A 20,815-nucleotide genomic window follows, 5' to 3' on the forward strand; every position below is an offset into this window, starting at 1 on the left:
ATGAATGTAGGCTACAAGCGACCTCTCGGGAACCCCTGCCAGGATTTACAGAAAAGCGGCTGATGCCAAACTTAGGAACAAGCGTGTGGTTTCCAGAACTTTCTGTGTGTTGGAACCGTGGACCTGGACTTTCCATTCCCGCCTGATAAAGGCTTTGGTGTGACGGTTTGCAAAACTGCCAGGTGGAGACGGCTCTCTGGGGAGGCCCGGGGCCCCGGCTGGCCCACCTTGTTGAGCAGGAACTCATCCAGGTACTTGAGCTCGTTGGCGTTGGTGATCTTGCGGAACACCGACTCTCGCCACTTCTCTGACACCGTGATTTTGCCAATCTTGAGGTTCCGGTTCTTCTTCCCTTTGCCTCCTGGCTCCTTGGCGTGCTTCTCGCCGGTGGCGTGGCGGTGCTGGTGGCTGGAGGGGGCTGGGGAGGGGGAAGGGAGGCAGGAGAGGCTGGTAAGGGCAGTGGGTTCCTGGGGAGGATTCAGGTTGGCCTCTGGGGCATGGTCACAAGTGCAGAGAACCAGGGCCCTGTGCTGTCACACACTGAGGTCCGCAGCCAGAGAGCGCCTCCGGGGATGGGGACCAGTCCCAAAACCCTGCAACCAGGGCTTGGCCCACAGCTGACTCAAGGCCCCATCTGGGGACGGTCCTCAGGGGCCCCAGTGGCTCTGCTGTCCGTCCCTGAGGCTGCGGGAGACCAACCTTCTAGATTCTTCTTCATGGCGGCGGCTTCCAGTACGACTTGCCCGGGTACTGTGTTCTCTGTCTCCTCTGTGCCCTCCAGGCTGTATTTCTTATCCTTGTTCTTATGCAGGAAAAGTCTCTTAAACGTGGATCTGTAGGATAAAGTAAGGGATTCCGCTTAAGCCTCAGGAAATGAAGGCAGATGTGAGGCCAAAGCAAGGGTCCACTTACTGTAATGAGAAATAGCCCTTGTCTTGGTTATCACTGGAAGGGGATGCCACTAAAAATACGGTTGATCTGTGTGAACTGACAGGGGAGTCGGGCAAAAGAGCGAGACGCTGAGCAGATGTCACAGCGTGACCCCATTTGCATATTAAAAAAAATTACACCCCCCCGTCCCCTCCCCCAAGATTTTTTTATAGGCACAAGGTTAGGGGAAGAAAACCTCAAAGAATAAATAGCAAATCATGTACTATGGACACTGGGCATGTGATGGGGTGAATGGTGGCTCCACCCAAAAGGTAGGTCCATGTGCTAACCCTCGGGGCCTATAAGCATGATCTTATCTGGGAAAATGGTCTTTGCAGATGTGACTAAATGCTATGGACTGAATATGTGTCCCCCCCATATATGTATGCTGAAGCTTAACTCTCAGTGTGATGGTGTCGGGAGGTGGGGCCTTTGGGATTAGGTCACGAGGGTGGAGCCATCATGAATGGGATTAATGCTCTTATAAGAGACCCCAGAGAGCTCCTTCACCACTTCCGCCATGTGAGGACACAGCAAGAAGAAGGTGTCTATCAATCAGATACCAAATCTGCCGGCACCTTGATCTTGGACTGCCAGCCTCCAGGTCAGTCTGTGGTGTTTTGTTACAGCAGCCTGAATGGACTAGGACACTAAATGAAGGATCTCAAGATTCTGAGTCATCCTGGATTACCCAGATGCGCTCTAAAGCCGATGACAAGTGTCTTTATAAGAGACAGAAAAAAGAGAAGACACAGGGGAGAGACGAATGTCATGTGAAGACACAGGCTGAGATTGGAGGCGGAGGTGATGCAGCCACAAGCCAAGGAATGCCTGGAGCCCCCAGAAGCTGGAAGAGGCAAGGAAGGATCCTCCCCGAGATCCTCTGGAGGGAGACACGGCCCTGCCCACACCTTGATTTCACACTTCCGGCCTCCAGAACCACAAGAGAGTAAACTCCTATTGTTTGAAGACACCCTGTTTGTGGTACTTTGTTTTGGTGGTGGGGTCTCCTGAAAGTAGGGGGCTCTCTCCTCCCACTGCAGCCCACTCCTCACCGTCCTCAGGCTCCCGTCCTGAATTTGGGTCAAAGCTCCCCTGTCCCAGGGCCCAACCTCTCTGCTTTGTGAACCACCTAGAGCACTGTGGCAGAGGCTTTCTGGGGACAGAGCCTTGGCCCAGTTTTTGCTATCTAAGGACCAAGGAGGGGTTCCCGGATGTGGGGATGGAGAAGCTGGGAGCTGGTTCTCATTCCATAAACAGCCAAATGGACACTGTCTGTCTGTGGCCTCGGAGGAGGTGACCCACACTGGCTCTAGGTTTCAGTGGGAATCATTTCACCCCAATGTGGCCACAACCCGAGCTCCGCATGGGTTTCTCCTCACGGAACCGCTAAGCGAACGTCTCCCCAAAAGAGCTTCATATAAGTGCAATCGGCTTATGGGAATTTCCTGGTGGTTCAGTGGTTAGGACTCTGTGCTTTCACTGCCAGGGCCCAGGTTCAATCCTGGTCAGGGAACTAAGATCCTTCAAGCCGTGTGGCCAAAAAAAAAAAAAAAAAAAAGTGAGAAAAGTGTGATCAGTTTAGGAGATCAGACTGCTCCAGGACTGGAGGACCTGGACACCCTGGGTGTCCTCTGGTGGCCTGAGCCCACACCCCAAAACCCCACACTTACTTAGAATCGACGGAGCCTGGGGACAGCCCAGCATCTGTCCCCAAGGATGCGTCACCCGACTTCTTCTTCTGGATGGCCAGCTTCTTCGTGCTGGGCTCCCCGTCCATGGTTTCTGCAGAAGGCTGTAGGGGAGGGGGGCTGGGTAAGCAAAGGCAGGTGCCCTCTCCAGAGGGAAGGCGTGGGTCCCGGTGCTACCATGCATTCTATCCACCGTTCCCTTCTGGTGGTGCTTGGACCCTCAGGGGTGAGAGCTGCTGCCTAAAGCTTTACCTGAGTCTTGGTCTGGGACGAGGACGAGAGGAGCTTGGAGACGTCGCTCGTGGATAAGGAAATGCGCCTCTCCCTGCGAGATCACAGAAATGTGGCTTTTACTGACAAGGGTGAGTAGGAGACATTTGGGGTTGCCATGACTGAGAGGGAGAGGGTAGTGCTACTGGCATCTGGTGGGCGGAAACCAGGGATGCTGTTCTACCCCCCACCGTGCCCAGGACGGCCCCCACCACAGAGATCGAGGCGGCCCCAGGGGTCCACTGTGCCAAGGCTGAGAAAGCCTGTCCTAGCAAAAGGCCTGCATCTTCCTCCATCTCTTTATTCCTTTGGACAGGCAGCCCTCTGGCACAAGGGGCTGGTGATTCGGAGTCACCAATATTTAGCCAGCTGGGGTCCAAGTGTGTCGAGAGCTGCTCTTTCAGCCTCTGGGTGCGTGTAATCACTCCCACTGTTGATGAGGAAACTGAGGTCCAGGCAGGCTGGGGAGGGGGGCGGACCTCAACCCAAGGGACCACTTTCCACAAGGCTGGAGGTTTTCTGTGTGAACTGGGCTCATTTGGACAGGGGCTTCAGGGTCCCCGGAAGGTGCCTCGTCTTCCCCGAGCCTTTCCCCACCCCCTGGGCCCTTCTTCCTTGGGGCTCCCACCCACCTGGTGTCAGCTCTCAGGCACAGAGCCTCACGCGTTTCTGGGATGCATGGTGCTGCCCCGGTCCTGCTCCAGGCTTTGGCTATGTATCCCCCGACCCTGCCCGCCCACCCCAGCCCTTGGAGAAAGGAGGGTACAGGGCTTACTTTGTGGGCGTGAGGGTGACCCCCTCGGCCCGGTGCCGCTCGCTGAGGTCCAGGGACTGGCTCAGCATGGTGCTGGGGCCAGCGGTCATCAGCTTCTTGCCCCGCCACAGCTCCACGGCGCTGGCCAGCCGCTCGGCGTCTGGGTCCCTGTACCGCTGAATCTGGGTGGAGCCTCCTGGGCTCTCGGGCCTGTCCTGGGCCCTCGGGCCAACCCCCAGCTTGCTCTTGTCCTTGGGAGTCTCTGGGGTGGCACCGGGGGCCGGCACGCCGACCCTGCTGTCCAGGGCCAGGCTGGTGGGTCGTTCCACGTGGCCAGGCCTGGGGCTCCCGCCCTGGGCTTCAGCTGAGACCAGGCTGCCCGGCGTGGGCTGCGGGGGCTCCTCGAGCTGCTTTTCAGGAGGAGCCATCCCTGCGTCCGTCCTCGCGTCCCGAGGGCTTTCATCTTCTCTGTCCTCCTTTCTGTCTTCTGCGAGGCTCTCTTGTGGCTCTGGGATGGCCCTTCCGGAAGGTTCTCTGAGGGCGTGCTCTTCCTTACAGGACTCGATGTGCTTGTTCTGGAGCTTCACGTGCTCCAGCCCCCTCTGCCGGCGTGACTCGCGCTTCTCCCGGCTGCTGGGCACTTTCTCGTGACTTTCGGCTGCGTTTTTCTGGGCTGGGGGCGCCTTCTCCGGTTTGGAGCTCTCCACAGGGGACCCGTCACTGGGCCACACCTCGGGCTCCAGCTCCAAATGCTCGCTGTCCTTGGATGGTTCTGGGCCCTGCGAGGGCTCCTGCGCAGCTGCCCAGCCCGGCCCGGTCTCTGCGGTTTCCTGTTTGGCGGCTCGCTGGGCTTCCCTCTCCTTCTCTGCAGCCTTCTGCTTCTCTGCCACCATCTGGCTGAAGCTGGTGGGGGGAAAGTGAAGGGGGTGCTTTCACGAACAAATCCACCCAGGGCGTTGGGGACCCCTTTTCTACCTGCAGGAGCAGGGGTTGGGGGGCCAGGTGGCATGTGGCGAGACCCTGGCCCTCAGAGATGCTTCTGGAAAGGCAGAACCTCCTCAGTCAGGGAAGGGGGAGACACGGAATGGCCTCTCGTTGTCATGGCCACCTCTGGTTCAGGGGAACCTTTATCAGGTCTGTTGTGGGAGGGATCTGTTCAGAACCCTCTGAATTCCTTTGGGGTCCCTGTCCTGGTGGATTCCCAGGCCTCGTGTGTGAGCGGGGATGAGGGGAGCCCCCTGATGGCTGGTCCTGGTGGCCTGAACCCTCCAGCTCTGAATCCAGGTGCTCTGCCAACCTGCCTGGGGTGGGCAGGTGCAGTGGTGGTGCGGGGGTCCCTGGCAGAGACTGAGTACCGCCAGTGGTGACCTGGGGTTTTGCCAGTAGGTGCCACCTACCAGCCCTGGAGCGTCCCTCTAGGGTCCTGTGTGCCCAGATGGCTAGATGCCTGCCAGCCCCTCCTCAGCCTCCCTGTGTCCAGACAGCTCCACTGGTCAGACGGTGTCTCAGGTGAGTGGAATGTTCTGGGGGGGGGGGGGGGGGGGGGCTTGGTCCCATTCTGCTCACCTCCTGCGCTGCAGGTGCCCCCGGCAGAGGCTCTGCAGGCGGATGATGGTCTGTCTCTGGAGTTGGTAGGCTGCCCGCTGCCGGGAGCCCCTCCACGCGGCCTGGAGGTACACTGCTGCCTGTGTCCTCTCCAGTGCCCGGCGGACGCGGTAGGACCGCCAGCAGGCCTGAGAGTGGAGGGGGCATTCAGGGGCTGGGAGGGCGAGACCCCGGCCACCCCTGCCCCCGGCCCCATGGGCCCCCTCAGGACCTGGATGGTGACGGCCGCCCGCCTCATCTGTAGGAAGTGCCTGCGCTCCAGCACCATCCGGAACCAGCTCTGCAGGAGCAGGATCTTCCGCACAACCTCCCGGTGCAGTGTCTCCTGCAGGGCCTGCCGCTCCGTCTCCTTCAGGAAAACCTAGCAGGGAGTGGGCACAGGAGGGGTCAACATGGCCTCCAGAACCCCTGTACTCGACAGGTCTGCTCAGCCCACCCCGGGATTACATGAGACCAAGCTGGTGTGCTGACTGACCTGACCTGACCAAGGGGAGTTTTTTTGTTTTTTTTTTAAATATTGAGATAGAATTCCCAGAACATAAAATTAACCATTTAAGGTGAACAATTCAGTGGCATTCAGTACAGTCACAGTATTGTGTAGCCATCACCTGGATCTAGCTCTGAAACATTTCCATCACCCCAAATGGAGACTCCCTGTCCATTAGCAGTCATTTCCTAACACCCCTCCCCCAGCCCCTGGCAACCACTAATCTGCTTTCTGTCTCTATGGATTTACATGTTCTGGACATTTCATATTAATGAGATCACACAATCTGTGGCCTTTTGTGTCTGACTTCTTTCACTTGGCATGACGTTTTCAAGGTTCATCCACGTAAGCGTGTATCAGGGCTGAATAATACTCCACTAAGTGAATGGCCCACGTTTTGTTTATCTATCATCTGTTGATGGATACATGAATTATTTCTACCTTTTGGCAAGTGACTAGTGCCACTATGAACATACATGTACAAGGATTTGTTTGCACATCTATTTTCAGTTCTTTTGGGTTGATACCTAGGAGCGGAATTGCTGGGCCACATGGTAATTCTATAGGATTAACTCGTTGGGGCACTGCAAGGAGACTTGTCACATCTGGCAGAGCCCTGTTGGGGAGCTGCCAGACATTACAGAGGTTACTGACTAGTTCCTGAACATCCTGTGCTATGGTGTGATGGTCTGATGCCTGAGCCCCACACCTTAGGTCTGCCCCTCTGCCTTCCAGGAAGAAATAATGTGCTGGGCCCCAAGAAACGCACTTCCTCAGCAGAGCCCCTTATTTTTCAGTGAGTGGCTTGGGCCATGGGAGGACCCTATGTGTAGCAGAAGGTGGGGTACAGTTTGCAGCCACCCTGAGGGGTGCAAACACTGACCTTGGTCTTGCCGATTTGGTAGCTCCTCTTATCTATGTCCATCTTCTCCAGTAGGGCAGAGATAACCTCCCTGCAGGGCCGGGCATTCTTGGGCAACAGTACCTGGAACTGCTCCGTGAAATCCTGGGTGATTTTGGCCGAGAAAGGAAAATCTGCGTTAGCATTTCTGCCACCCGACAAGAAGACGGGGCTCCAGCAATTCCCTGGTCAAGTCGAGTTTCTGAAGGCAAAACTTGGTTTGATGTGAACAGTACTGACAAAGCTAAAATCTTGGACTTTCTGAAACAGTCTAAAGCTTAAGAAAGACTGTCGCAGACATAGAGCACCGATCTTTCAGTCAGTCAGTGAGTGACCACTGAGGACCTGCTGGGTGCTGGCGTTGTTGGGGGGCAGCCAGGAGATGGAGCTGCTCTTGGGGGGCCCACAGTCTGGCTCATTAGAAGGCTGAACCATAGCTGGAGGCATGTCCCCACACTGCCCTCGCTTTTCTGGCCTCATTGCACGGCATGTGGGATCTTAGTTCCCCAACCAGGGATAGAACCTGTGCCTCCTGCAGTGGAAGCACAGCATCCTAACCACTGCACCACCAGGGAAGTCCCAAGGTATGCCCTTTTTAAGTAAACAATTATGCCAAATTTTTAAGAGCAAAGCCATTAATGAGACACACCAGCATTTTCTCCCTTTTCGTTAATTTGCCTTTCCTATTTATGTAGGATCAGAAAGATGATATTCCCATCCTGTGGATGAAAAAGGGAGGCATGCCACAATGAAGCCATGTCCCTGAGGCCATACGGGTAAAGCCTGAATGGGGACCAGGTGCTGCCACCTCTGGTTTCAGGCCCAGTGCTCACTCGAGCACCACACAGCTGCTGCCAGCTCCCAGCATGAGCCAGGGGTTCTCAACCTGGGCCATGTTGACCCCTGGGGACATTCAGTGATACATGGAGACATCTTGGGTTGTCAGAACTCAGGGGAATAGTGCTCCTGGCATCTTGCGGGTGGAGGCCAGGGATGCTGCTCAACACCCAATGGTGCACAGGGCGGCCCTCACCACAGAGAATGACCCAGCCCCAAGTGTCAATGGTGACGTGGTTGAGAAACTGCTGTAATTTGGTCTTCACCAATTTGAGGTTACTGGTGATCTTCTGTGTTTCTAGAAAGCCCAGGGAGTCATCTCTGAAGTCATCACCTCCTTGGGCCTCAGTTTCCATATTGGGAAAATAGGAAGCAGGGCCCCCTTGCTGCTGGTTGACAGAATAAAAGAGCTGGGTATAAAAGTGTGTATTACAGAAGATGCTCAATAAAGGGCCGAGCTGCACAGGGATCTGCTTGTACTGTTCCCTCTTCCCCACTTGGTTTAACACACCTCTTGCGAGGAACTATGTCCCCGACCATGAGAAAAGAATGATCTGGTACAAATGCCAACAGTGCCAGCCAGCGTGAAGAAACCCTAATGGAAAGTAACCTGCCAGGCTCATGCTCCATAGAAGCGCTCTTTCTGGAGGTGGCTAGTATCCCAGGCAGCCATGCATGTGCACGAGAGCATCCTACCTGGAACGTGTACTTGGCGCTGTAGCCCGACCTCCGGATCCGCACGGTCTCCAGCATGCCTGTGTAGCGCAGCTGCTGCAGCACCAGCTCATCATCGAAACACAGCTCTTTCTGAAACAGGATTGAGCAATCAGGGCAGATGCCTGTAGGTGGCTGGGGACGGGATCCCTGGGAAGAGGTGTCTGGAGTCCCACGTGACTGCCATCCCTCGGGACTCCAGACAAGGATGCAGTCAGGGCACACCTGTGGGCTGCGGCTGATCTGGGAATGTCCTCAACCTGGCAGGCGTGGGCACCTGGAGGATCTGTTTTTTTTTCTTCCTTGCTCCAGACGTTTTTTTGGGAATAAAGACATGGGGCCACTCAGCAGTGATGCCTAAGGCATTCATCTCTTCTAGAAAACTTGGCCATCTAATCTGCTCTATTCCCTGTTGTCCGGGAGACAGATGCCACTTCTCACTGCCTCACTCAAGATAATTTGCTGACAAGAGTTATTTCCTAAAGGCCCCTTTCCCAACCTGTTAAACTCATTCCCTGTGCCACGTATCAGGGTGAGTAGTGGGGATCTGGCAGACAGAACACACTGCTGGGCCCCCCGTGGGAGGTGTCACAGGAGAGGGGACCCTGGGCTGAGTCCTGAGGGCCGAGTAGAGGACAGGCAGGGGGGGCGGGCAGGGAGCAGCGGGGTGAAGGCCTGAAGGAGGAAGGGGAAGCCGAGGGGTGGACAGGGATGCAGGGAGACGCTTGCTGCTGGAGGGGTGGGGGTGAGGGGGAGGAGGGGGTGAAATGAGGCTGGATCAGTGAGCTTCCAGCCCAGAGCTCAGGGGCCTGGACTCCATGCTGGTGGGGGTTATTTTAAGTGGATAGAGGGGAGGGAATGGCATGAGGGGAGGGATGTCATGATTGGGTTGGGGGGGGTGTTTTCTGGTATGTGGTGGGCTCTTGGAGACAAGGGATTCTACTCAATACACTAAAATGCATAGCATAGCGCCCCCTACAGCAAAGAATGATCTGCAGGCACGGCCCATGTCCAAAGCAGGTGCTGATGGAGTGTTTCCCGAGTTGCCCAAAGCTGAGGCAAAATCCGAATGGGTGGAGCAGACAGGCCTCATTCTGCTGCTGGTGGAAGGTGGGGAAGGGGGACAGAAATCTCTGAGATGCCACTGGGGGACCAGGAATGGGAAGGGAGGGGAGACAGAGTGAGTCCAGGTCCTCGCCTGGGGACGGAAAGCCGTGGCACCTGGCAGGGCCAAGCTGGGCTCTGGACGTTAGCAGAGCGTCCCAGGAGCAGGGGAGAGGCAGGGAAACAGGAAGAGTGGAGACAGAGAGCGTGGGTGAACAGAGTTGCCAGGAGGCACTTGCTCAGAGATCGGTTTGTGCCTGGGAGGGATCCCAGGTCCCAAATGGCCTCCAGCAAAGTCCCTGAGGGGATGGAGTGGCCGGTGGACCCCCGGGGAGAAGGAAGCCTGGCTGCAAGGGCTGAGCCCGCCACTGTTGGCCCCCACTGGTGCTCTGTCTTTCCAGAAAGTTCAGGATGAGCGGCAGGCTCTGTTGCCTGACTTCAGCCTCTCTCTTCTAGCACATTCTCTGCATTGATTGCCTTTGGGATATATCTGAAGAGCACCCCCGACCTGTCCCTCTTCGGACAGACTTTCTCTGGGGCCCCGCCATGTTCCAGAGGACGTCTCTATTCTTGGCTGGTCACCAGGTTGCCCTTGCTGCCTCCTGCTGACCCCCTCTACCCCCAGCCGGCTACAGCACACGTTTACAGTTCCCGAAACCTGTGTGGACACTTGCTTCCTTAAGGACTCTCCTGACCAACCCTCCTCGCTCCCAGCACCGCCCCCCCCAACAGGAACACCCCTTGCCGAGCCACCAGACCCCGGCTTGGCTTTCACCGCCCCTGAGACGTGGGAGCCCCTCACCTTCTCGGCGTTGGAGCGGATGCAGCGGATGAAGAAGGGCTCTGCCTTCCCCAGCGCCTCCAGGAGCTTATTAAGGGATGTCTGGGGAGAGAGGGGGAAGGTGCTGAGCTGGGACCCTCAAGGACACACTCCTCGGTGGGAAGGGAGCCAGGTCACCTGCCTGTATCGGCGGCGGGGCATCCGTGCTAATGTGGGACATGGGAGGTTGCAGCGCGACATTCTGACCAGAGGCTGTGCTACCCCGGGGAGCCCCCAAGGGAGCTGAGGGGTCCCCATGGCTGAGAGCCACCATCTTCCCAGGGCCCTCCTGCTTCTGTCTCAGTGCGGGGAAGGTGGTGGAACCAGATAGACTCTTTCTGGGATTTAAAACACGGGTCAGCCTCAGAAGGGACCATGGATGCAGTGGCTTTAGTCTCTGGCCTGCTGCTTCCAAAAAGGATTCGTGGTAGTTCCTACATGGGGTAATTAAAAAAAAAAAAAAAGGGCCAGCGGCCATTGGACCCCACTGAAAAAAAGAAAGAAAGTGTCCCTGAGCTTCCTGGCAACCAGGTAAAAAAAGGGAAACATGACCTAAGGACACAGTTTGGTGGTCACGTCAACGCACATGCTGACTCATGACTCTTTTAACCTGGTGGTTCTCAACCAAGGGTGATTCTGTTACCCCAGGGGAATTTGGCAAGATCTGGAGACTTTTTGGTTGTCGTGACTGGACGGCGCTTCTCGTATCTGATGGGTGGAGGCTAGCGATGCTGCTGAGCATCCCACAATTCATAGGACGGCCCCCCACCACGGAGGATGACCCAACCCCAAACGTCAAGCTGTGACGAGGTCAGGAGCCCCCGGGCTAACAGTAGGCTGCCTGTGTCGGGTTTGTTTTGGCCCAGCCACGTGAGTGTCAGGCTGAGTTCAGCGCCGCCTCCCGCCCCCTTGGGCCGCCACCTGCCTGGAACTGGGCGCTGATGCTGGGCGGTTTCTTCTTCTTGTGCAGGTGCAGCAGGGACTTGGTGGTGCGGTCGTGCAGGGTCATACTGATGATGAGTTTCAGGGATTTGGAGTCCAGCAGGTTCTAGGATAGAAACACAGGGTCCGGCCTGCCCTCCCAAAGCCCCAGCGGGCACTGGGAGACCTCTCGGACGTCCCCGGAGCCACGACAATGCCCCTCCCAGGTGGCAGCTCTGAGGCTCAGTCTTGGGGCTGTGCTGTCAGAGACAGGGTGGGGGCAGGTGGGCCTGGTGGCGGTGACAGGGGGACTGAACCTGGGCTGTGTCCTGCGGATGGCGCTGCCTCCGGGCGGGCCGGTTACAGCCTCTTGTGGCCCGAGTGCCCAGAAGCCAAGAGCTACAGAGTGCTGGCTTCCTTCCTCGCAGCTCAAGGAATGCCAAGCACCCCGTGTTTCCACGTGCACTCATCCGGCCAGCCCTCCCTCATGGGCCAACCCTTACTGTCGCTGACGAGGGGGACTAGCGCTGTCCCACCTGTTGGCCAGACTGAGGGGTTGCTTTATACTCTCCGTCTGCACGCTGTACGTAGAGACTAGACAGAGCGTCTGGGTGCACTTGACCCAAGGCCGGCTGCTGGGGTCTTGGCTGCCAGCGGTGCACAGCTGCCCCCTTCCTGACAGGACCACCCTGGCTGAAGGGCCTCCTCTCCCTGGATGCCCACGAGGTGCTGCAGCCATCCCGCCCTCTGGAGGTGGCTCGCAGCTAAAGACCCCTGATGTGGGGATATGACAGAAGGGTCCCATCGCCTCTCGGCGAGATAAGCTCTGTGGTAAACACTCCTGGGCTCCCCGGGGGATCAGGCTGAGCCCACCTCCTGGTTCAGTCCTGACCCTGCCCAGGCTGCTTCCCCCTCCCTCCCCCACTTCGGGTTTCTCCTGGGAGCTCCCCCTTAAACACCACTTGTGTAGAGATCCCCATCACAGGCCCTGCCTCTAGGAAACCCAAACAAAGACACCTCTGTATCATTTCAACAGGAGACACTGTTTTCTAGAGGGGAAGGGGGAGATGATAGGAAAGGGAAGGAATCAAAGAAGCTTGAGAAGTTAAAAGTCACCTCCCCCCCCCCCCCCCCCCGCCCCAGTTTTCCAGAAAAACTTGAACCAGGAGCTTGCAAGGCAGTGTCAGACGGTGTCGCACGTGTTTACCTTTGGAATGATCTGCTTTTGTTTGATACCTTTACTTTTCCTGTCAAAATATTAAAAATGGTTTTGTGAACAGAAGCAACACGATGTCTGGATCTGGGTTAGTTCAGCAAGCCACACCTTGCGGGTTAGATGGAGTGAGAACAGATAGAGGAAGAGAGTCCAGAGGCACAAGTGCAACGAGGCCGCCGCCTCGCCGGGGACCTGGTGGGCTCCCCTGCACATGTGTGGGGGACTGTCGCTCCTGTGACTGTGCACACCGGCCTCACTGGGCCAGTGGCTGCCCCTGGGGTGGCAGGAGCACCTGGTCTGGGGGCCACTTGATCTGGGAGCAGAAGGGGCAGCTGGTCATCTACAGGGCAGAGCACAGGGCTGGCTATGGGGGAGCTGGGATCTCACAGGACGATGGTGGGATGCCCCAAATGGGGCTTCGGGACTTCCCGGCTCTATTTGCTACACGTTGGCAAACATCAAGCCGGTCCGCAGAGACCCTTCCGCCCCGGCCCCGGCAGCAGGGCAGGGGTCTATCTCGCAAAGAACTGAGATGGGGCCTGGGTAGGGGAGTCTTTGGACTCGAACTGGCAGAAGGTTAAAAATGAAAGCTGATCTTTTGGCCAAGGGAGGGGGGATGACCCCTACACTCTTATACACTTTATGGAATCTTGCAGAGGAGAGAAAGAATTTTTAAAAAATTGCAGCTTGGCCTGTTTTTAAGACCCACTGAGGAAATGGTTCCCCACAGATTTGCAAGATGCTCGGCTGTGAGGTTCTCTGTGTGTCAGGTTTCATGTTAATCCCGGTGGGGTGGAATAAGGCATAATAAAAATGACTTTGCAAACAGGCTCCACGGCAGGCACAAGCTTTGCTCTCTGCTGGCCTGAGCCCCGAGCGGTTGCTTGTGCCCATTGGTTGAGGCTGCTGCCCACCTGGTATGTGGGTACGAAAATCATCACCCCTGCTTTGCAGACACAGGCCAAATGCTCACAGCACTCAGGTCATGCAGTGAGTTAGTGGGAGGTCCAAACCTAGTCTGTGTGGTTTCTGGCCCTTTGTATCACGTCACGCCCTTCAAAGCAGGGTCACGGGATGCGCGGAGGCCCGCAAAATTGCACACCCTGCTTCTGACGGCTTCTTTATAAGCTCACGGTGGCAAAGGTGGGGGTGGGGCGAAGGGAAGCAAGACTTGCTCTGCACATTTGGGGACAGAAAATCAGATGCTTCGTGGGGGAGCATTCCTGTGAAGCTGTGCTGGGCACTGGGGAGCTGGCAAGGATTTGGGTCACAGTGCAGACACCGGGGAGGGAGTATTACGAGGACCACTTAGCGACGGCTGGTGTGAGAACAGAACCACAAGACAGCGGAGCGTTTAGAGCGGCTGATTCAGTGTTACAGGAAGCCCACGTGGGCCGGGGTGGGGGGGGTCCGGAGCGGGGAGGCGGTCGTTGCACTTGTGGGGGAGCGGGGGGTGCCCACAGCCTCAGGGGGGACTCACAGGATGAAGGTGCGGGGTTTCTGGAGCCGACTGAGGGACTGGAGAAGCCTACGGGGGTCGTCACCCTGCCAGGGCAATCCTTTGATGGTCTTGATGATTTGGTCATGCAAATCGCTGGGTGGGGGGGAGGGGTGCAGTGATAGAGAGAAGACCAAGTTAGAGCAGCGGGCCCGCCACCTCAGGTTCCCTGGCACGGTCGGGACCGTCCTCAGGCCACTGGAGCCAAAACATGCAGCTGGGGGAAGCCTGAACACTGCCGCCACTCCCTCCTGCACCAAGAAGAGGGCTTCAGCCAGGAGCAGCAGCCCACCCCAAGGAGGCTCCGCCCTCCCGGGAGGCAGGGGGCTGGGGCCACTTCCGGCTGAACAGAGTTTGCAACATGGCATCTCGGATCGCTGGAAAAGGCCTCACGTCTAAGAGCCTTTTGGAGTCTGTAAAAAGTATCAAGGGGCTATTGAAAACAGAAGACCGGGGAGGTCTCTGTGGGAAGCAGCAGATTGGTTTCTCCTGATGGTTCTGTGGGCTGCCTCCTGGTGGGCTTCAAGAAATGCCTTGGGAAGAACAAATTGGAATTCACACACGGATTATCAACCTGGGGCGATGCCGCCCCCTGCCCCCCATCCCCCATGCTTGGCTGTCCTGACTGGGGGAGGGGGCGCTACGGGCATCTGGAGGGTGGAGGCCAGGGATGCCTCTCAATTCCCTGCAGTGCACAGGACGGCCCTACCACAGGGTGACCCAGCAGAGTGCCAAGGGTGAGAAACCCTAGTTGAAGATCCTTACCCCCCAAAATTCAACCTTATTATCTTTCTTTTGTTCAGTTGCCGTGGGTTCAGGGCTGAGCATACATTTTAGGTGTGAGAATGAATGGCTTAGAGACAAAAATTGAATGCTCGCGAAAAATGTCTAGATGACAAATGTTTTGGATAGAACTTCTAGAAATGAGGTGGCGATGGCTGCAGGATGAGCTGGGACCTTCTCTCTTTCGTAAAAATTCCTTGTTCCAGTTATTTTAAATACATGTTTAAGCTCTGAGCAGTTGGCCTGGGAAGACCCCGATCGGCAGCCCCTTGTCTGTGTTCCATGCACCATGCCCAGGGCCAGAATGGCCACACTTACCTCTGCTCCCTCACCCTCCAGGGAGGCACAGAGCAAAGACAACAGAGGGGTCACGTTTCACCTCCACACCCTGAGCGGTCAGTGCAGCGGCCAGAGCTCCTGATGACAACGAGGCCCTTGGCTCCAGCCCACACCCCCCTGACGTGGCCAAAGCTGGCGAGAGCGCCCCTCGGCTCGCCGATCCCCCTCTTGCTCTGGATACTGCGCTGAGCACCTCGGGTGACGGCTCCTCTGGGCGTGCCTCCCTGGTCTTGGGTTCGAAGGCCCTTGCTTCTACTTACTTCTTGCTTTCATAGAAAGCAATGATGTCCTCAAAAGCGTTAATATCGAACTCCTCAGAGCCGTCAAATGAGAAATCTAGCATTGAGCAGCTGAAAGGGAGAATCTGTATAAACTAAATGCGCTCTTGGGGCAGGATTCGCAGCCCGGGGGCCAGGCCCTGGGGAGACCAAGTGGGTCAGGGGCCACTTTCAAATACTGGGACGTGGTTTTTTTTTTTTCTCTTGCCTCCTTTTGGGTGAAAAAGCTGATTTAAAAATGCACCTTTTTAAAAGCAGGAAAATGACACGCTGCTTTCAGACAAACGACATGGGGTCACTTACCTAGGTGCTAGCTCTACCTCCACACATATGCGTTTGTGAATCTCCTGAGGGAGTTTTTATTATAAAGTGTTCAAAAATAAAATGACTTTTTCATGTTTTGAAATTTAGCGACTCGCTCCTGGGGAATTTGTTGAGTCTTGAGAAAGAGAATGGGGACTCAGCTGCCCCAGGGCCTTTGCACATGCTGCCCCCATGGCTAGCACACCCTGCCTGCCTTGTCTGGCCCAAGTGGTCCCTTCTCAATGTAGCCTGCCTCTCTTAGGCTGCCAGAAGGGTCCCTCCCCTGGCTTTGTCACGGCCTCAGATGTCTGTCCAGTGTAGCCTTTTTTAATCCTGGAAGCACAAGCCTGCTCACTTTTACACTCAGTAGCAACTGGGGTACGTGGAGGACCCTTGGCCATTGCTAGGTGGCCACAAGACACCCTTATAGGCAATGGTGCATCTGTGTTTCTCACTGAGAGTGAAGGAACTTAGCTGATCGGCTTTCGGGACACCCCAGGCAGGCTAAGGGCGGAAGTGCTCTTAAATCAAGCTTGTTGCTCTGTGAGGCCAGCAGCCCTTTGGCCCCACCCGCCAACGGTCACGACTGGCCATGAAACGCTCCTTTGTAAACTGAGCCGCCCACACCCCCCTAACGCAGACGATGCACGAGGCCTGCCTCGCAGAAATGCGGCCACCAGATGCCGGTTACTTCTGGGTCTTTCTGGTTCAAGCGGCTGCTGTGTTCCTTATTCTGGTCAACCCCGACCTGGGTTCAGAGTGTCGGGTTTCTGGCGCCATTTTAAACAATGCCGCCGACTACTGGCTTCACTTGGGATAAATCAAGGTCTCGCTCACCGGTACAGTTTTTCCGATGGGGTGCTGGCTCCTCTCTGTAGCTCTCCCAGGTGACCTCGGGCACCAGAGCTGCCCAGACCTGCTGGGGACACAGAGCAGATGAAGTTTGGGGGGTGGGGGTCGCTTGTAGCTGAAGGGCTTTGTAGCTTTTCCATGGAGGCTGTGATCCTGACTTGAGCCCGTTTAAAAAAAAAAAAACAAAGGGCCTGACACTCAAATTTGGGCAGAACGGGGAACCGTGAAATGTTCCATTCCCCACAAAATAGCATCATCTATTTCCTACTGCTCATAAAGGCTTTAACCTTTTGGTCCTCCTTTAATCGACACCCTTCCTAAAATGCCGTGGTTGGTATCTCGAGCTGAGTGACCCTGGGGGAGCCACTCAGCTCTTCTGGGCCTCAGGTTATCCTCACAGAAAAGTGGTGACACACCTTCCTGCCTTGTGCGGATGAGGTTAAATTATACACCCCGCTACAGACTTTCAGTTTGGGACGATAAAAGACCTTGGGAGCTCATTTACAACAGCCAAGGCATGAAAGCAACCTAAATGTCCATCAACAGATGAATGGATAAAGAAGATGTGGTATATTTACACAATGGAATATTACTCAGCCATAAAAAAGAATGAAACAATGCCATTTGCAGAACATGGATGGACCTAGAAATTATCATACTAAATGAAGTGAGTCAGACAGAGAAAGACAAATTTTATATGCTATCACTTATATGTCGCATCTGAAAAATAGTACAAATGAACTTATTTACTAAACAGACTCATAGACATAGAAAACAAACCTATGGTTACCAAAGGAAAAGGGTGGCGGGAGGGATAAATTAGGAGTTTGGGATTAGCAGATACAAACTATTATATATAAAATAAACAACAAAGTCCTACTGTATAGCACTGGGAACTATATTCAATATCTTGCAATAAACTATAATGGAAAAGAAAAAAAAAAAAAGAGTTTGGGGAGCCAGATAGAAGTGCTGGTTGTACAACCTTGGGAATGTGCTAAATGAAATGAAAATTTACACTTTGCAATGGACTATGAGTGTCCTCTTCTCAACAGTGACCTGGGGACCCTCCTACCTGCAGCCTTTTCAGCCCTCTCGGCCCGCAGGCGCCCGGCCTCCCGGAGCACGGCCATGGCCTGGATGGCAGCCCGGAGCACCGCCCAGCGGAACACGGCCACGGGGTCCATGCCGATGAGCTCCCGAACGTAGGAGCTGTCGCTGCCCCGCAGGAGGGCCACTATGTCCGGCCGCATGTAGTCCATATTCTTCTCCCGGAAGTCCTGATGGGGGGTGGCAGGAGGGATGATGGAGGCGGGTGGTCCCTTGCCAGTGCTGGCCGAGGCCCTGGGGGCCAGCATGGGAAGGACTAGTGGGCAGTGCATCTCAACAACAGAGACGTGGCTCCTGCCGTGGAGCCCTCGACAGCAGAGCCAGGGGTTTGACGCCGGGTCCGAGAGCCCTGGAACTTCGCCCAGCAAAAGCAATAAAGAGGAGGGACAGGGCTTCCCTGGTGGCGCAGGGGTTAAGAATCCGCCTGCCAATGCGGGGGACACGGGTTCGAGCCCTGGTCCAGGAAAACTCCACATGCCGCGGAGCAACTAAGCCCGTGCGCCACAACTACTGAGCCTGCGCTCTAGAGCCCACGAGCCGCAACTACTGAAGCCTGTGCACCTAGAGCCCATGCTCCGCAACAAGAGAAGCCACTGCAATGAGAAGCCCGCACACTGCAACGAACAGTAGCCCTCACTCGCCTCAACTAGAGAGAGCCTGTGTGCAGCAACGAAGACCCAATGCAGCCAAAAATAAAATAAATAAATGTATAAAAAAAAAGTTTAAAAAGAAAAAAAAAAAAAGAGGAGGGACAGAGCAAGTGCCAGAAGGAAGGGGCCTCCAGGGTACCCACGCGGTCCCCTTCCCGCCTCCCAGGCAGAGCGTGACTTGACTGATGACGGCAGCGGATGGCTGCGTACCTTGATCTGATATTTCACTTTCCCTGCGAAGTGCTGAATGATGAACGCCGGCTCCATGACGGGGGTGCCGAGGAAGTACCTGTTGTCCTCATGCTGCTGTTTGAACTTGGCCAGCAGGGTCTGGCTCGTGGCGTGGGGAAAGCTGGGAAGAGGATGTAAGACCTTTTAACTGCAGGAACCGCGGCCGGTCACCCACTCTGCGTTGCAGGTCACGGGCCCTCCGTGGATGAGGTGGGCGGGTGCTTGGGCTCCTGCAGGCTGAGCACGGGGCCGAGGGCCGGGAACCTGCCACCTGGCTTGAAGAGGCCGCGAGCAAAGTGATGCACTTGGGGCTGTGGAGCAAACTTGGACCAGGCACAGCAGCCCGGCGCTCACGCGAACGTGCGGTCCGGGCAAGACTGGGACCTGGGCCTGCCGTGGGCAGCTCCTGGAATAATCCCAGGGCGGGGTGACGTCTGGTCTCACGTCCATCTGCCCCTGGGTGCTGTGTCTTGGAGTGGGTCTTGCCCGTGTTCCTCTGTTAGAGGGAGGGCCCGGCAGAACGGGATGAAGCAGGGAGGGGGGCTGGGGGCAGGATAAGGGAGCCGTTGTACCTGGCTATTTTGGCCTCCCAGGAAGGAAATGCCACAGCCAGCTTTGGCATCCCCAGCCTCTGCCCAGCCTCACCGCAAAACACGGGCAGAAAGACGTGCCTCCAAATCCCCGATGCCTGGCTCCGTGGGGCTTAACAGGGGGCAGGGGAGGAGATTCTCTGTAGCTACAAGGCACGTCATTGCCAGGGCCAGGGTGTGGGGCGTGAGAGATCCATTCACTCAGTTGTGGAAATAAATAACATTTTAACACACTATTTTAGAAAATTCAATTCAAGCCTTCTCCGCCCCTGCCCCAATTCCCCCAACTCCATGATGAACTAAAATAGCAAGACTTTCTTTCTTTTTTTTTTTTTTTAAAAATAGCAAGATTTTCAACAAAGACAAATCCGACCCTGCTCAGCCCCGCCCTGTCTTGCACACTTCCCCCAGATTCGGCTCTGGGAGTTTCCTGGGAGTGATGATTTAGCCCTTCCTAGCACCCTGCCTCTTCCCTTGTCTGAACATTCTCTCCACAGATCCCGGCCTAGGATGGATGTGTCCTGTCCTGGACGGGACTTGGTCTGAGACAGGAGGTACACCTGATTCACACCAGCCCTGAGGGGACTTTAGCAGCAAACAAGGGGCCTGATAAAGTGGTTGATAAAAAGACTGTCCACATCCGGACCCCCAGAACCTGTGAATGTGACCTTAGATGTAATCAAGTTAAGATGAGGGCATCAGGGGGAAATTCCCTGGCAGTCCAGTGGTTAGGTCTCGGAGCTTTCACTACCGAGGGCCCGGGGTTCAACCCCTGGTCGGGGAACTAAGATCCCACAAGCTGCGTGGTGGTATGGCCAAAAAAAAAAAGGGAGGTCATTAGGGTTGGCACTAATCTAATAGGACTGGAGTCCTTATAAGAGAGGATGAGACAGAAAGAGAGAAGGTGATGTGACTACAGAGGCAGAGATTGATTGGAGTGATACAGCCACAAGCCAAGAACACCTGGACCCCCAGAAGCTGGAAGATGCAAAGAAGCATCCTCCCCTAGAGCCTTTGGAGGGAGGGTGGCCCTTCCCACACTTTGATTTCAGCCCACCAATACTGATTTTGGACTTCTAGTCTCCAGAACTGTGAGAGAATACATTTCTGTTGGTTTAGTCTGTCTGCGATTTCAGGAGCTCTGGCTGGGTGACCAAGCATGAAGCACCTTAAAAATACCTTCTCCAGCCTTCATTGTGTCCTGTGGACGAGGGGCGGCAGGCTTGGTGGAGAGTCTCGCTTCTGGGCCCGATTCCACGCCCTGCCCTTTGCAAGGACGCACCAAGCCCATGCCCAGTTTCTAGATTCAGGTCCCCCAATACTTTCCCGAGGATTCCCAGGAGGGTGTGTTTCCAAGTTCACAGCTATCTCGAGTGTTAATATTTCTGTGGTGGATGGTACTGTTTTTTGCAAATGTGAGGTCAGGATTTGTGGCTGCGTGAGTCTGAGCAACTTGGAAGTTCTTGGGATGGTATGGATTTGGGGTGAGGCTCTAGGGCTGCAGAGCCGGAATGGTGCCCGGGTCTGCGGACGCACTGGGCCGTGGACACTCACTTGCTCTCTTCATCCAGGAGATAGAAGAGGCCGGTGGGCTTCTTGCTGATCAGATGTATGCAGCCAACGTTGTCCGTGTAGTCGATGTTGTGCCACGAGATCCCTTCGCTCTGGTACTCCTCCTGCAGGGTTCGAGGGGTATCCGGTAAGTTCATCATTTCATGGACATGTTAATATTTACGTAGCACACGTCATATAAAAAACATATTTTATTTACGCATGCTTGTACATATTTAAATATAAATGTGCAAATAACATAGAACGCACATTAATGTACCAATAGGAATATAACAATAAAACTATAAAATTATTCAATAAATGAACAGTTAGCCACAGGAATGCACATTGTCAAACATCTACAGTAGGTCCCCTACGTA

The 20,815-nt window shown here is 55.4% G+C and overlaps 1 protein-coding gene across 10 annotated transcripts in view; it reads right to left on the reverse strand.

Moving 5' to 3' along the window:
- MYO9B (myosin IXB) overlaps window positions 1-20,815 on the reverse strand; it is an 89,665-nt gene that overhangs the window by 9,538 nt on the left and 59,312 nt on the right. For 4 of the 10 annotated variants that reach the window (XM_029218656.1, XM_029218657.1, XM_029218653.1 and 1 more), the window contains 18 exons: window positions 20,439-20,560; window positions 18,274-18,415; window positions 17,379-17,583; window positions 16,289-16,370; window positions 15,131-15,220; window positions 13,731-13,844; window positions 12,242-12,281; window positions 11,039-11,161; window positions 10,096-10,176; window positions 8,172-8,282; window positions 6,621-6,743; window positions 5,462-5,611; window positions 5,212-5,378; window positions 3,667-4,548; window positions 2,874-2,946; window positions 2,604-2,725; window positions 700-833; window positions 228-418 (listed from right to left, as the gene is read on the reverse strand). In XM_029218656.1, the coding sequence (XP_029074489.1) occupies window positions 228-418; window positions 700-833; window positions 2,604-2,725; window positions 2,874-2,946; window positions 3,667-4,548; window positions 5,212-5,378; window positions 5,462-5,611; window positions 6,621-6,743; window positions 8,172-8,282; window positions 10,096-10,176; window positions 11,039-11,161; window positions 12,242-12,281; window positions 13,731-13,844; window positions 15,131-15,220; window positions 16,289-16,370; window positions 17,379-17,583; window positions 18,274-18,415; window positions 20,439-20,560 (2,952 nt within the window). The remainder of the gene's footprint in view (window positions 1-227; window positions 419-699; window positions 834-2,603; window positions 2,726-2,873; window positions 2,947-3,666; window positions 4,549-5,211; window positions 5,379-5,461; window positions 5,612-6,620; window positions 6,744-8,171; window positions 8,283-10,095; window positions 10,177-11,038; window positions 11,162-12,241; window positions 12,282-13,730; window positions 13,845-15,130; window positions 15,221-16,288; window positions 16,371-17,378; window positions 17,584-18,273; window positions 18,416-20,438; window positions 20,561-20,815) is intronic. The other 6 variants (XM_029218658.1, XM_029218663.1, XM_029218654.1 and 3 more) reach the window with 5 other exon arrangements.

The sequence above is a fragment of the Monodon monoceros genome, unplaced genomic scaffold, assembly GCF_005190385.1.
Source record: "Monodon monoceros isolate NGI ecotype Baffin Bay Population unplaced genomic scaffold, NGI_Narwhal_1 Super_Scaffold_12, whole genome shotgun sequence".
NCBI lineage: Eukaryota > Metazoa > Chordata > Mammalia > Artiodactyla > Monodontidae > Monodon > Monodon monoceros.